The sequence below is a fragment of the Lepus europaeus genome, chromosome 9 (assembly GCF_033115175.1).
Source record: "Lepus europaeus isolate LE1 chromosome 9, mLepTim1.pri, whole genome shotgun sequence".
NCBI lineage: Eukaryota > Metazoa > Chordata > Mammalia > Lagomorpha > Leporidae > Lepus > Lepus europaeus.
This window is the reverse complement of record NC_084835.1, coordinates 12,443,338-12,455,678: the sequence shown is the minus strand read 5'-3', so window position 1 is coordinate 12,455,678 and position 12,341 is coordinate 12,443,338. Positions and strand designations below refer to the sequence as shown.

The 12,341-nt window shown below is 50.1% G+C and overlaps 1 protein-coding gene across 1 annotated transcript in view; it reads left to right on the top strand.

Moving 5' to 3' along the window:
* The first annotated feature begins 2,630 nt into the window (after nucleotides 1-2,630).
* The window catches only part of RAB43 (RAB43, member RAS oncogene family), a 29,353-nt gene continuing 19,642 nt past the window's right edge, over nucleotides 2,631-12,341 (top strand). The window contains exon 1 of the mRNA XM_062200551.1: nucleotides 2,631-3,036. Coding sequence (XP_062056535.1) covers nucleotides 2,833-3,036 — 204 coding nt within the window. The 5' untranslated portion in view covers nucleotides 2,631-2,832. The remainder of the gene's footprint in view (nucleotides 3,037-12,341) is intronic.

The window sequence follows — 12,341 nt, the reverse complement described above, 5'->3', positions numbered from 1 at the left end:
GAGTAACTCAGTTACCTGAGCCATAACTGTTTCCTCCCAGCCTTTTTATTGGCAGAAACTGGGAGCTAAAGCCAGGACTCAAATAAAGGCACTCTGATATGGGACAGAGGTATCCTAACCATTAGGCCGAAAGCTGCCCCCAGCAGATAGATTTTAACAGCTTTATTGAAGTATAACTTAAAGTCTACCTTCTGTAAGCACACATTTGAATGATTCTAATGAAGTTTCTGAATGGTGTACCCCTTGGCACGGTCCAGCTGTAGAATATGTCTATCACTCCACAGATGCAAGTGGTAGTGAGGTCTTCAGACAAAACCCATACCCTGCCCAACTGGCACCCTACCCAACCCACTCCAAACCCATCTCGGGCCAAGGCACCAGCCGCTATCCTCCCCCTCACCCCTACCCTGCCCTCTACCACCAGTTGATCCAGTTTAAACTTCACACAAATGTTTGGGTCTCACTCCTCTGAGGTTCCCTGGGCTGCACGGTCTTCCTCCCCAACTCTGTGCTCCATCCTGGCTCCTGGTCTCCCGCTCCACCTTGTGCTGTGGGAGGCCCTGTGAGCTGGAGGCAGTTGGCATGGTTTTCTGGGGTTCTGCATGTTGACACACACTGCCTCCCACAGCCAACCCCAGCACCCGGCACCCTTCTGTCTCATCCTCTTCAGTCTCCTACCTTGGAATGGCAGCTATTTCCTGCCACTTGACTTCTCCGCTCCCTACAAAGCAGGGAGCTCAGAATTGCTTTTCAATGGCACTTGGGGGTTTCCTGTCTGAGACAGTTGGGTATTTCCCATGGGGGTGGAGTACAAAATGTTTCAACACAAACAACTCTTCTGCCTTTTCCAAGGGGTCTGCCTTTGCCTCTTTGTCCAATTTCTTCTCCACTTGGCCGGTAAGACTGCTCAGGGTCCTCAGGAGTAAGGTGCAGCTGGTCTTGCTCCTCATGGTCTCTCGAAGCTTCTGGAAGGCCTTCCCTTTTCTACGAGAGAAGGTTTGGAGTGTTGTCTGCTTTGTTCACTGGTGCACTAAAAGGCTCTAGCACAATGGCCCACACCAGGCATTAGTCAAATTTATGGAGCTGGAGTGCTGTTAGGGGAGGTATCTGGGGCCTGTGTTGCGGCAAAGGTGAAGACGCCACTTTGATGTTGGCATACCATATGGGCTACTCTCCTTTAAATCCAGTTCCCAGTGCCTGGGAAAACAGGGGAAGATGGCACAAGTACTTGGGTCCCTGCCATCCACGTAGGAGACCCATATGAAATTCCAGGCTCCTGGCTTTGGCCTGGCCCAGTCCCGGATATTGCGACCATTTGGGGAGTGAACCAGTGAATAGAAATCTTTCCGTCTTTACCCTTCTCTCTGAAACTCTGCCTTTCAAATATATATATATATATATATATATATATATATATATATACATATATATGTATATATTTTTAAGAGACGCTGTCTGAAGCGGGCATGTTCTCAGTCCTCTCCCTTCCTGAGGGTTGAGAAGCCCTTACACTTCATGCAGATGCTTGGGCCTCATTTCTCTGAGGTGCCTTGGTTCTCTGGGCCTGCTCAGGAGCTGGTCTGCCCTTCCACCAAGCCCCCAGGCGTCTCCCTGGCCCTCGTCTCAGGCTGAGGTGCATTTTGGATGGGTCAGTTCCGTCAGCTGGACCCATAACCCCGGCTGAGCCACGAGGGCAGCTGCTGCGACCACGGCCAGGCTGCCTTTGTGACGGGATCTCCCCAGCCCTCCTCCTGGCCTAGCCTTCCGCCAAACAGGACGCGGGGTCGCTCTCCTCACAAAGATTTTGGCCTCATCTCCAGTTCTGTGGCAGTCGAATTTGTGGCCCACGGAGGACTTCTTTCTTCCTCGTCGTGTGCCGCCAGTGCCACGTTCCTGTGCGTGGGACTCTGAGCTGCCTGCCTGTCAGTGTGAGGGCTGAGGTGACACTGTCCTTGGTTGCCACTGTCCTCCAAGATCCAATCTGGAAGAGGCCATTCGGAGTCCAAGGGCTGTGGGCGTGCAGGCCCAGAGGCCCCACCCTTGCCTTGAGCTTAGTCCTGGTTATGGATCTGGGAGGTCAGCAGGTGGGAGCGCCCAGGCAGGCTGATCCCGCCTGGGGGAGGCAGGCCAGGACCCCGGGTCAAGGCTGCTGGGGAGGACGCTGGTTTGAGGGCGGGGCCAGTTGGCGATGGGGCGTGGCGTGGCGTTGGGGGGCGGAGCTGAGGAAAGGAGCGTGGAAGGGGCGGGGCCCAGAGCATCCCTGAGGGCACAGTTGGGCTGGGGGCGGGCCGAGAGCTGTGATGGGGCGGAGTCTTCCTGGGGGCGGGCCTGAGAGTGGCTGCGCGGAGGAGTGGTTGGACTTCCGGGACGGCGCTGCCGAGGGCGGGACGGGGTGGGGGCGGAGTCGGGATGCTGAGGGCGGGCTCGGGGGCCGTTTGGGGGGCGGGGTCTGGGCGGAATCGGGCTGAGGAGACCCCGGAGGCAGCGCCGGGGGGCGGGCCGAGGGCGGCTCCGGGGCGGGCCTGAGGGCTTGACTGGCCTGGCGCGGAGTTGAGGGCCGAGCCGGAACGCCGCTGAGGGCCGGGCCACGGCAGTCCGGGCGGAGCTGAGCCCGCGGGACTCCGGGTCGGGGCTCCGGGTCCGGGCGGGGCCGGGCCGGGACCGAGGCGGGGCCGAGGCCGGCGGTCGGCGGCGCCGCTGGTTCAGGTGTTGGGGCGGCTCCACGTCGCCAGGCGGCCCGCGGGCTGGAGCTGACGGAGCTCAGCCCGCGGCTTGCGTGAGCCAGGCCGGCCCTAGCGTCCGAAGCGCCGGCCTTTCGGCTCCCGTGAGGCCATGGCCGGCCCGGGCCCGGGTCCGGGGGACCCGGACGAGCAGTACGATTTCCTGTTTAAGCTGGTGCTGGTGGGCGACGCGAGCGTGGGCAAGACCTGCGTGGTGCAGCGCTTCAAGACCGGCGCCTTCTCGGAGCGCCAGGGCAGCACCATCGGCGTCGACTTCACCATGAAGACGCTGGAGATCCAGGGCAAGCGGGTCAAGGTGGGAGGCCGGCGCGGGGCCCCTGGAAGGTTCTCCCTCAGCGGGCGGGGCGGGCGCCGGTTGAGAGCCCCCCCACAGCGGATTGGTCAGGGGTTTCCGGCAAATCCCAGAATTTTGCTTCCCCTCTCCCTTCTTCCTGCGGGAGCAGGCCTGGGCCTTGGGGTCCGGGCCGGGTTCAAGTACGCGGAGCGCCGGCTTTGGGTTGGGGTGGGAGAGAGGGAGTGTGGAGGAGGGGGCTCCGGCCTCCGGAGCTCACACCCTGGCGGCGGCGGGGGGTGGGGAGGTTTGCTCTAAAATAACTTCTCTGGTAGAAGGCAACCTGTAAAACTGAGTTCTGCGGCTGGCAGGAGGGGGGCGCCCCAGCGTGCGGGGGACGCTCCTTTGGCTCCTCGGCCAGAAAGCGACGCCCCCAAGGCTGGTGGGATCGGGAAGTAGTCGCTTCTAGGACCGGAGGGCCAAAAGTTTTTGTCAGAATTTCCGGCCTGGCCACGCCTCCAGCAGTCTCTTTGTGGACCTGGTGGTGGAACTTTACTCGACCGGGGCCAGCACTGGGTCCCTTCCCCCAGCTGGAGTTTGATAGAAACCGAAAACTTCACAGACACCGGAAGATGGGGGGAGAGGACCAAGCTTTGGCAACGGCTCCGAATAGAAACAGCAGGATGTGGTTGCCACAATGTCCTGGCGCTGGCTTGATAAATAATGTTTGTGATGAATGAAATCAGAGTTTCTTAACCTGGGTGGCAGCCCTCGGTAACCGACTAGGAGACCTGGACTGGAGAGAGCATTGTTCTCTCTCCCAGAGTTGACTTTACTGCAGGATTCTGTACGTTCCTCCATGGTTTTGAATTTACCTGATCTTCAGAACTCCGGGCCTGGGGCTGGAGCAGCAGGGCTGTCTCTGTGTTTTCAAGAAGTCGAGCCAGGAAGATGGGAGTCCCTCGAGCCTGGCTCCTGCCATGGCGCTCTGCCTCTCTGGGTGGCTGTAGGCTTGCTCACTGTTGCCTTTGGCCAGGTTACTTAGCTTTGTCTTTGTTGCTATAAATTGGGATAATTTCTGGGTGTTGCCTCCCTCTTGCCCCTCTGTAGAGACAAACTCATCTAACAGACATTATGACCAGATGCCTGTAGACTAGATGTGACCAGGGAAACAGAAAATCCTGCCTAAAGGCTGTTTTTGTTTTGTTTTGTTTTAAAAAAATCTTCTGGGTTTCTGTGTGTTTTGGTCACTATGAGATGGAAAACAGCAAGGTGCAGGCAGGCAGCTTTGAGTCACTTGGGACCACCTCTTTTGGAGCAAGTGGAGGGGAAGTGCTGGCATGGGTGGAGTGTGTCTATAGCTGAGTTTGTGCCCTGAGGTGACACCAGCAGCTGCAAGGACAGTGGAGTGTGAAAACAGAGGCATGAAGGGCACTGGTGACCTCCTGGCAAGCTGGGGGCCTGTGTCTGAGTGTTGATGGTAGCCTGTGCTGACGGTGGTCAGGGGAGGGGTCAGTGTTCCTGTTTACCTGTCAAGATAACAACATGTGCCCCAGCAGAGCGGAGCCAGGGTGGACTGTGCACCCAAGCACAGGTTATGCAATGCAGAGCCTGGCAGTATGTGGTTTCTTTTCCTGTGATCACCTCCACATTGTCTTTCCTAGGTGGCCCTGGGTGCAGAAGAGCTATCTGGGTATGGTGACATCTCATAGCATAGCGACTACCTTTCTTGAGGGGCTTCTGTGAGCCACCTGTTTGACAGGTGTGCTCTCTGTTGACTGGAGGATATCATTACCTCCAGGGCGCACAGCTGGGAAGTCCCAGGGCTAGGCACTCCCCTCCCCTCCCAGTTTTTTCTGTCTGCGAAATATTGAGGATTTTCCCCTACAGGACTGCTGCTTAGGATCTGACTGAGTGGGAGAGCCTTTGGCAATGATTTACCTTCTCATTTTGCAGTCAGGAAAACCTGAAGCCCGTCCCACTATGGTGGCTAGGAATGAAAACTGAACAGGATGGAACTGAAAGGATATTGCCCTAAAAGTTAGGATTCCTGGGGTCTGCTGACTCAGCGGGAAGCTGTCATCTTTCCCCTCTCCCAGTCTGTTTCCTCATCTGAGACATCTTCCAGCCGTGTGATTTTTTTTTTTTTTAAGTAGGGTTTAGTGAGGCTTAATTTACACACAGTAAACTTTACCCATTTTACTTGTTGAGATCTGTGATTTTTGACAGATGTACACAGACATGTAACCACCATCCCAATCAAGAGAGAGAATATTTCTATCAACCCAGAAAGTTCCTTGTTTCCTTTATAGTCACTTCCCTCCTTTCACATGTCCCCTGGCAACCACTGGTCTGTTTTCCGTCCCTTTGTCTCAGCAGTATGATTTTTAACTGGAACCTTGATGAAACACAGTTTACTGTTGTTCCTGCAGAAAGTAAGTGTGCATCAAGGATTTAGTTAGAAAACTGTTCTGGGTCCAAGAAGCGTCCACTCTTCTCTCTGAACCGTCCTGGGTTTTGGTAGAATTTGAAGAGTCTTAGGGATAGAGCACTTGGTGTGATCAAAGCTTTCCATCAGGGCAGAGGTTCAGAAGGGCTTGTATCTTGTTGTGTAGTGAAGCTCCATTATTTGATTAAAGAGTTCTGCTGCCCCAAAATAAAGCATTTGAAAAATCACAGATCCAATTAAATTCCTTTATTGCTATAGTCACTTCCCATCACAACCAGGATAAGACACAAACTCCTTACTCAGAGAGATGGACCATGCCTGCCTCTCCAACTTCATCTCCCTCTACTCTGTCGCTCCCACCTGACTCTCCGGCCTCGTCAGTCTTCTGTCCTTGAACCATGGCAGCTGTATTTCTGCTTCAAGGCCCGCCCCCCCCCCCCCCTTTTTTTTTAATTATTTGAAAGGTAGACAGAAAAATCTGTCATCTTCTGTTTTCAGGGCTGGGCCAGGCTGAAGTCATGAGCCTAGAACTCAGTCTCGTCTCCCATGTGGATGGCAGGAACCCAAATACTTTCCTCCCAGGGTGCACATTAGCATGAAGCGGGAATGGATAGCAGAGTTGGAACTCAAACCCGGGCACTCTGATATGGGATGCGGTCATTCCAAGCCATGTCTTAACAGTGGCACCAATAATATACCTGGCTCGAGCCTCAGAACTTTTGTAGCTGCTCCTCTGCCTGTCATACTTTACACCTAGATCCCTGTATAACCACTAGCTCATCACTCAGCTTCCAGTGTGAATGCCACCTCTCAGGGAGGCCTTCCTTGACTTCACAAATCCTCTGTTCCATCACTCTGTCGTGTCTGATCATGGCACTCGGTGAGAATTGAAATTACCTGGTTTGCTTATCTCCCCCTGTAGAAGGTAAGTTCCTTGAAGTTGCAAGGATCCCTTTGGCAAGCATCAAATGGTGTTCAGTACATGCTTGTTCGTTGATTCTTATTTGTAGAAGGGAAGCTGAGGCCAGGGTACGTGAAGTGACTGGCTTACTCCGGATCACTTCAAAGTCCCTGACAAAACCAGGATTTGAATCCAGGGTTTGGCTGGCTCCTAAGCCTAGTGCTCATTGTTATACATGAGCTATCTTTTGATGTTCCTCTAAATTAATAAACCCTGAGATTCTGAGGGTTAATGAATCTGGTAAAAATACAGTTGGATCACTGCACTCACTGAGCAAAGAATGTGGACTTGGGCATTATTTTATAAAGATTTATAGAAATGTGGAGAGTTTCAAGGAATCAGAACACTTATTTTTTTAAAGATTTATTTACTTGACAGACAATGTTACAGAGAGAGTGAGAAGAGAAGGGAGAGAGAGGGAGAGAAAGAGAGAATCTTCCATCCTTTGGTTCACTCCTCAAATGGCCACAACCACTGAGGCTGGGCCAGGCTGAAGCCAGGAGCTTGGAACTCCATACAGGTCTCCCATAAGGGTGGCAGGGGACTAAACATTTGTGTCATCCTCTACTGCTTTCCCAGGCACATTAGTAGGGAGCTGGATTGGAAGTGGAGTAGCCAGGACTTGAACCACTACCCCTGTGGGATGCTGGTGTTGCAGGCAGTGGCTGAACCTGCTGTACTACAATGCTGGTCCTTAGTAGAACATTTAGATAGCCTTAAACAGCTCACATGTGTGGCTGTATCAGTTGTAAAGCTTTGTATTGGTGTGTGGTTGTCATTTCCTTTGCCTTTAGATTCATTTGGCTGTGGCTCTGAGCCACTGGGAAAATGAACTTGAATGCTGCTCGTCTTCTAGACTGTGGGGTTCCCAGAAAAGAGCACTAGATCAGGAGTCTGATCTACTTCCAACCCTGCCACAACCTTAGGCGTGTCACATTCCTTCTTGGAGCCTCAGTCTTCCTCATCCATGAAATGGGACTAAAATCTTTGTTCTTCCTGCATCGTAGGGTTGTTGGACAACTATGGACATACCTAAAATAGTTTTAAATTTCCTTGACTGATTTTTTGAATAGATAAATCCATTCACTTGGTTCATATTCCAAAATTTCAAAGTCTTGATAAGATGAAACAGGAAAGTCTTTCTTCTCTCTGCCTGCTGAGCCACCCAGTACTCTCTGAGAAGAAGCAATCAGTGTTACCCTTTCCTTGTTTATCCTGACAGTGCTGTTGTAAGTAAGACCAAGGGTTTATAATACAGACACACACAAGGCATTGTTTTATAGCTGCTGTTACCATTTGTCCTCCCTGGATGAGACAGATGATGTGTGAATTTGCTCCTCCCCTAGCCCTCATTCCTCCCCACCTCACTGTCCCCCAGGAAATCTCTGCTGGTTCTAAATCCTTAAAAACATTCTGACTGCTCCTCTGCTCACTCTTATCTGGGCCAACACAAAGGCCTGTTATGTAAACTCATTTCTGCACTAGATACACAGGCCTGAAGTCCAGCACAGAGGTCAGCCTTGTAGAATTGTACCCCTTTATTCGGCTCTCTATCAGACTTGCGGTCCCCTTGTCGGGGATGCTGCCAGATCTCTCCTTCACAGAGGTAAAGTCTGTGGCCTTGGGCCTGGGCCTCCAGATTGCAGGACCTTTGACCTTGGTTCTTGAGCTTCCTCTGGCCCTACAAGTCACCTTTGTTTTGTAGCTGCTCCTGGCACTTGCAAAACAGGGGTCAGGTTGGGGCCAAAGGAATGGGTTTCTTTTTAAAGTTTGCCTTCTCAGTCTTCCCAGTCCAGGGTCTTGCTTTGCTCATGTACTTTTTCTGTTTGAATAACATCAGTGTGACTTTTTAAGTTTTCATCAGAAATAGCAAAAGGACTGTTAGATAAGAGAGAAGTTCTAGGTCAGCCTGGCTGTCTGAAGAAATCTGTTCTTGAGATCAGTGACAACCATCCTCATTGCAAAATAAACCTTGCCTCCCCGGGGTTCTTAGAATCCTGAGGCAGTGTGCATAGTGCGAAGAGGGCCAGTTTCAGAACTGCACTGCCCCAGGTTAAAGTTTTGGCCTTGCCACATATTACCTTGGGCGTGTCCCTTCTAACCTGTTTCACCTGCACCCCCCCTGCCTTCAAGGACATGGCCCCTAGGGGATCTAGCGTAGCTTGAGCATGGCCTTTGATGTGGAACACCCAAAGCAAGGGAAAGGGTGGGAAGCTTGCTTTCTCTGATTGCCTGGCTGACTCTGTGCAGGTCACCCACTGATCCCTGACCCTATCAGTAAAGTGAAGAAAATCATACCTGTGTTACTTGTGTGTAGGATTTTCTGGGTAAGGAGAGGTTAGCCTCCAGCGCAGTGTAACCCTGAAGGGAGATGTAGACAGTGACCCTAAGCCCAGGACAGATCAGAGGGAGGAAGAATGGAGGAGACCTTCAGCATTTCTTTCCTCATTAAGCCCTTTTAGGTTGTCTTGGCCTCCCACTGGTCAAGTGGAGCGCTGGGCCTGTGGCTGGCCCTTGCTGAGGCCTGATGCTGTGTGGTTTCCTTGGGGAGTTTTGGGCGTGAGGAGTTCTTGGAGTTCAGTAGTGAGAGGAGCAGCCCTCCCTCACTGTGCCTGCATCTTCTCAGTTGTCACCACTTCTCTCATGCATTGTTCCATTTGATTCTTACCACCCCTGGGAGAGATAATCTCCATTTTACAGAGGAGCAGATGAAGGCCTTTCTATGGCAAAGTCTGAACCAAAGCCTAGCCTGAGGGCTTCTAGTCTGCAGCTGTTTCTTCCTTGCTATGCATTATATTCTCTGCTACTGCCAGCAGACACAGACAAACCAACAAATGCAGTAGGTTGGGACCGATTTAAAATCTAGGCCATCATAGGGAGTGAGCATTTAGCATAGTGGTTAAGATGTGCACATCCTACATCAGAGTGCCTGGGTTCAGTTCCTGGCTCTGGTTTCAGCTTCTTGCTAATGCAGACCCTGGGAGGCAGTGATGATGGCTCAAGTTCCTGCCACATTACCTGGGAATTGGGTTGTGTTCCCAGCTCCAGCCTTTGTAGGCATTTGGAGAGTAAAACTTTCTTGTTCTCCCTGCTGCTCAAATAAATTAAGTTAAAAAAAATTTAGGCCATCATAGATCTTTTGCATTTTACATTTTAATGAGCCATATATCAACATTCTAGTATCAGGTACTTATTAGACAAATAAAAATATGCTCCTATTAAATTCAAATTAGTTGGAGTGAGTGTTGGAATAACAGAAAAATCCCATCTTCTAGACTGGCCTACAAAATGCTGTTTTACTGTTCACATAGCAACAGAAAACAAAACCAAATGCTGTTAGATAAAGGGTCTCGCTAACTTGCTTTGAGTTCCTAAATAAGGGCCATCTGTCATCAGTAGCTCCTTTCTAACTGCAGTTAAAATACATGCTCCCTATTCTTCCTTGCATCGCTTTACCTTGCAGCCTTCTCTTTCTGTTTTGAAAAAAGGTCAGCTTCATCCTAGATGACTTGTGAGCATCACTTCTTAGAGGTTTTCACATATGTTCATGAGTGATGACGGTGACACTGTCCCAAATAAGGAGTGTGGCTGGAAAGTACAAATGGTCCCTGATTTATGATGCATGATTTTTTTGACTTTACAATGGTGTAAAAGCCATATGCATTCTACTACTTCGAATTTGGATTTTATCCCTGGCTAGCACCATGTGGTCCAATGCTCTGTTGGATGCTGGGCAGCGCCAGTGACACAGCTCCCAGTCAATGCTGACATCATGACAGGTAACAGCCAACACTTGACAGCATGCTGTGTTGCTAAGCTCTGGTGCTTGATAGGCCAGGTGTATTCAGTGCACTTGTGACTTAATGATATTCAACTTAAAATGGGTTTATCAGGATATAACCGTGTTCTAAATTGAAGGCATCTGTAATGTGTCTATTTTTAAAAACATAACAACCTGTAGCTAAAATATGTAGATGGTTGCTGTCCCTTTCAGAGTTGTCTCCTTGAGAAACTGTACTTGTGTTTCCCTAATGTTTATTCAACTGTAATGCTATGTATTCACAATCTTCCTCAGAAGCTACAAGTTTGTTTTTCTTGGCAGGTCTTTCAGGGATGGATTTGATGATTAAAAACAGTCACAATGGAGCAGGCGTTTGGCCTGGCATTTAAGACACTGGTTAGGGATGCCTACATACCATATTGGAATACCTGGTTTCCATATTGGTGCCAGCTGCTGACTCCAGTTTTCTGCTCGTGCAGACCCTTAAAGGCGGCAGTGATGGCTCAAGTTGGTTGGATTCTTGCCACCAACATGGGAGACCTAGATGAAGTCACAGGCTCCCGGCTTTGGACCCCTGGCCTGTGGGCATCCCAGCCCCCCCAACACCCCGTCTCTGCCTCTCAAAAAAACCAACCAAACAATGGGCGGCAGGTATTTGGTGCAGTTGTTAGGATACCATTTAGGATGCCCACATTCCTAGTTCGAGTGCTTAGGTTCTAGTCCCAGTTCTGCTTCTGGTTCCAGGTTCCTGCTAATGAGCACCCTTGGAGGCAACAGGTGATGGATCAAATAATTGGATTCCTGCCACCTGTGTGGGAGAGCTGGATTGAGTTCTGGGCTCCTGGCTTCAGTCTGGCTCATCCTTGGCTATTGTGGGCATTTAGGGAGTGAACCAGCAGATTCATCTCTGTCTTTCTGCCTTTCAAAAAAAAAAAAAAAAGAATAAATAGTCACAAGGACTCTGCCATAGTGTTAACAGTTTTTCAGTCTAAAACGAGGCCTGACTATAGAAGAACAGTTCTGGTGCATCTTTGACCTTGAGGGCTTGCCCAGGGGTCTGGAAGGTTACCTGGATATGTACTGGACTGTGACAAGTCATGTGAGTAAATGTGCTGTCTACTGAGGTGACTTCTTTTTTTCTTTTTAAAGATTTATTTATGTATTTGAAAGGCAGAGTTATAGAGAGGGAGTGGCAGAAGGAGAGAGAGGGGTCTTCTATCCGCTGGTTCACTCCTCAATTGGCCGCAATGGTTGGAGCTGTGCCGATCCAAAGGCAGGAGCCAGGAGTTTCTTCTAGGTCTCCCATGTGGGTGCAGAGGCCCAGGCACTTGGGTCATCTTCCACTGCTTTCCCAGGCTATAGCAGGGAGCTAGATAGGAAGTGGAGCACCTAGGACTCGAATTGGCGCCCAGCACTGCATCAGTATCCTTGTCTGTTATGGGATGATGCTGGGCTCTGTGATCTTTGGAACCTCTGCTGGCTCAGGAATCCCTCATTCTCTGAAAAAAGTTGCTTGTCATTTCAAACCAGATAATGCCCATGCCTACAATTTTTATTACCAAGGATTGTAAAAATTAAGAATTTTTAGAATTAAAAGTATTCTGTTTATAGTTTCCAGTGAAAACTTGACCTTTGTTAGGCTTGTCTTTTATTCTTGGGTTTTACCTATGTATGTGCATTCAAATAGTAGTGATTTTATGACCAAAAAATGGATCATAGTTGTCAGAATAAACTTCAGTTTGCTAGGTACAAATTTTTAATATCTTCCATATTTATATTTATAGATGAGATTGCAGAAAAAAGTCAATTTTATGAAATATGTGAAAGTTGTATGAAATATACACAAAAAAGAATTATTACTGAAATTCTCAGGTAAATATCTCAATGTAATTCTGACTCTACAATTTTCTTTGGGTTATTTTCCCTCCAGCAGGTAGAGGTTGCCTGTGTACATGCTGTATGGTGAGTGAGTGAGCCAGTGATGGAAAAGTGGGAGCGACCACTGAGTAACGAAGGGTGTCTCTGGACCCCCTGCTGGCTGCGCTGAGCTCTGAGAACTGGTCCAGGAGGGTGGGGCACCAGGGTGGTACCATGCAAGAGCTGTAGGGCACCTTGCAAATTCTAACAAAGAGCATGTG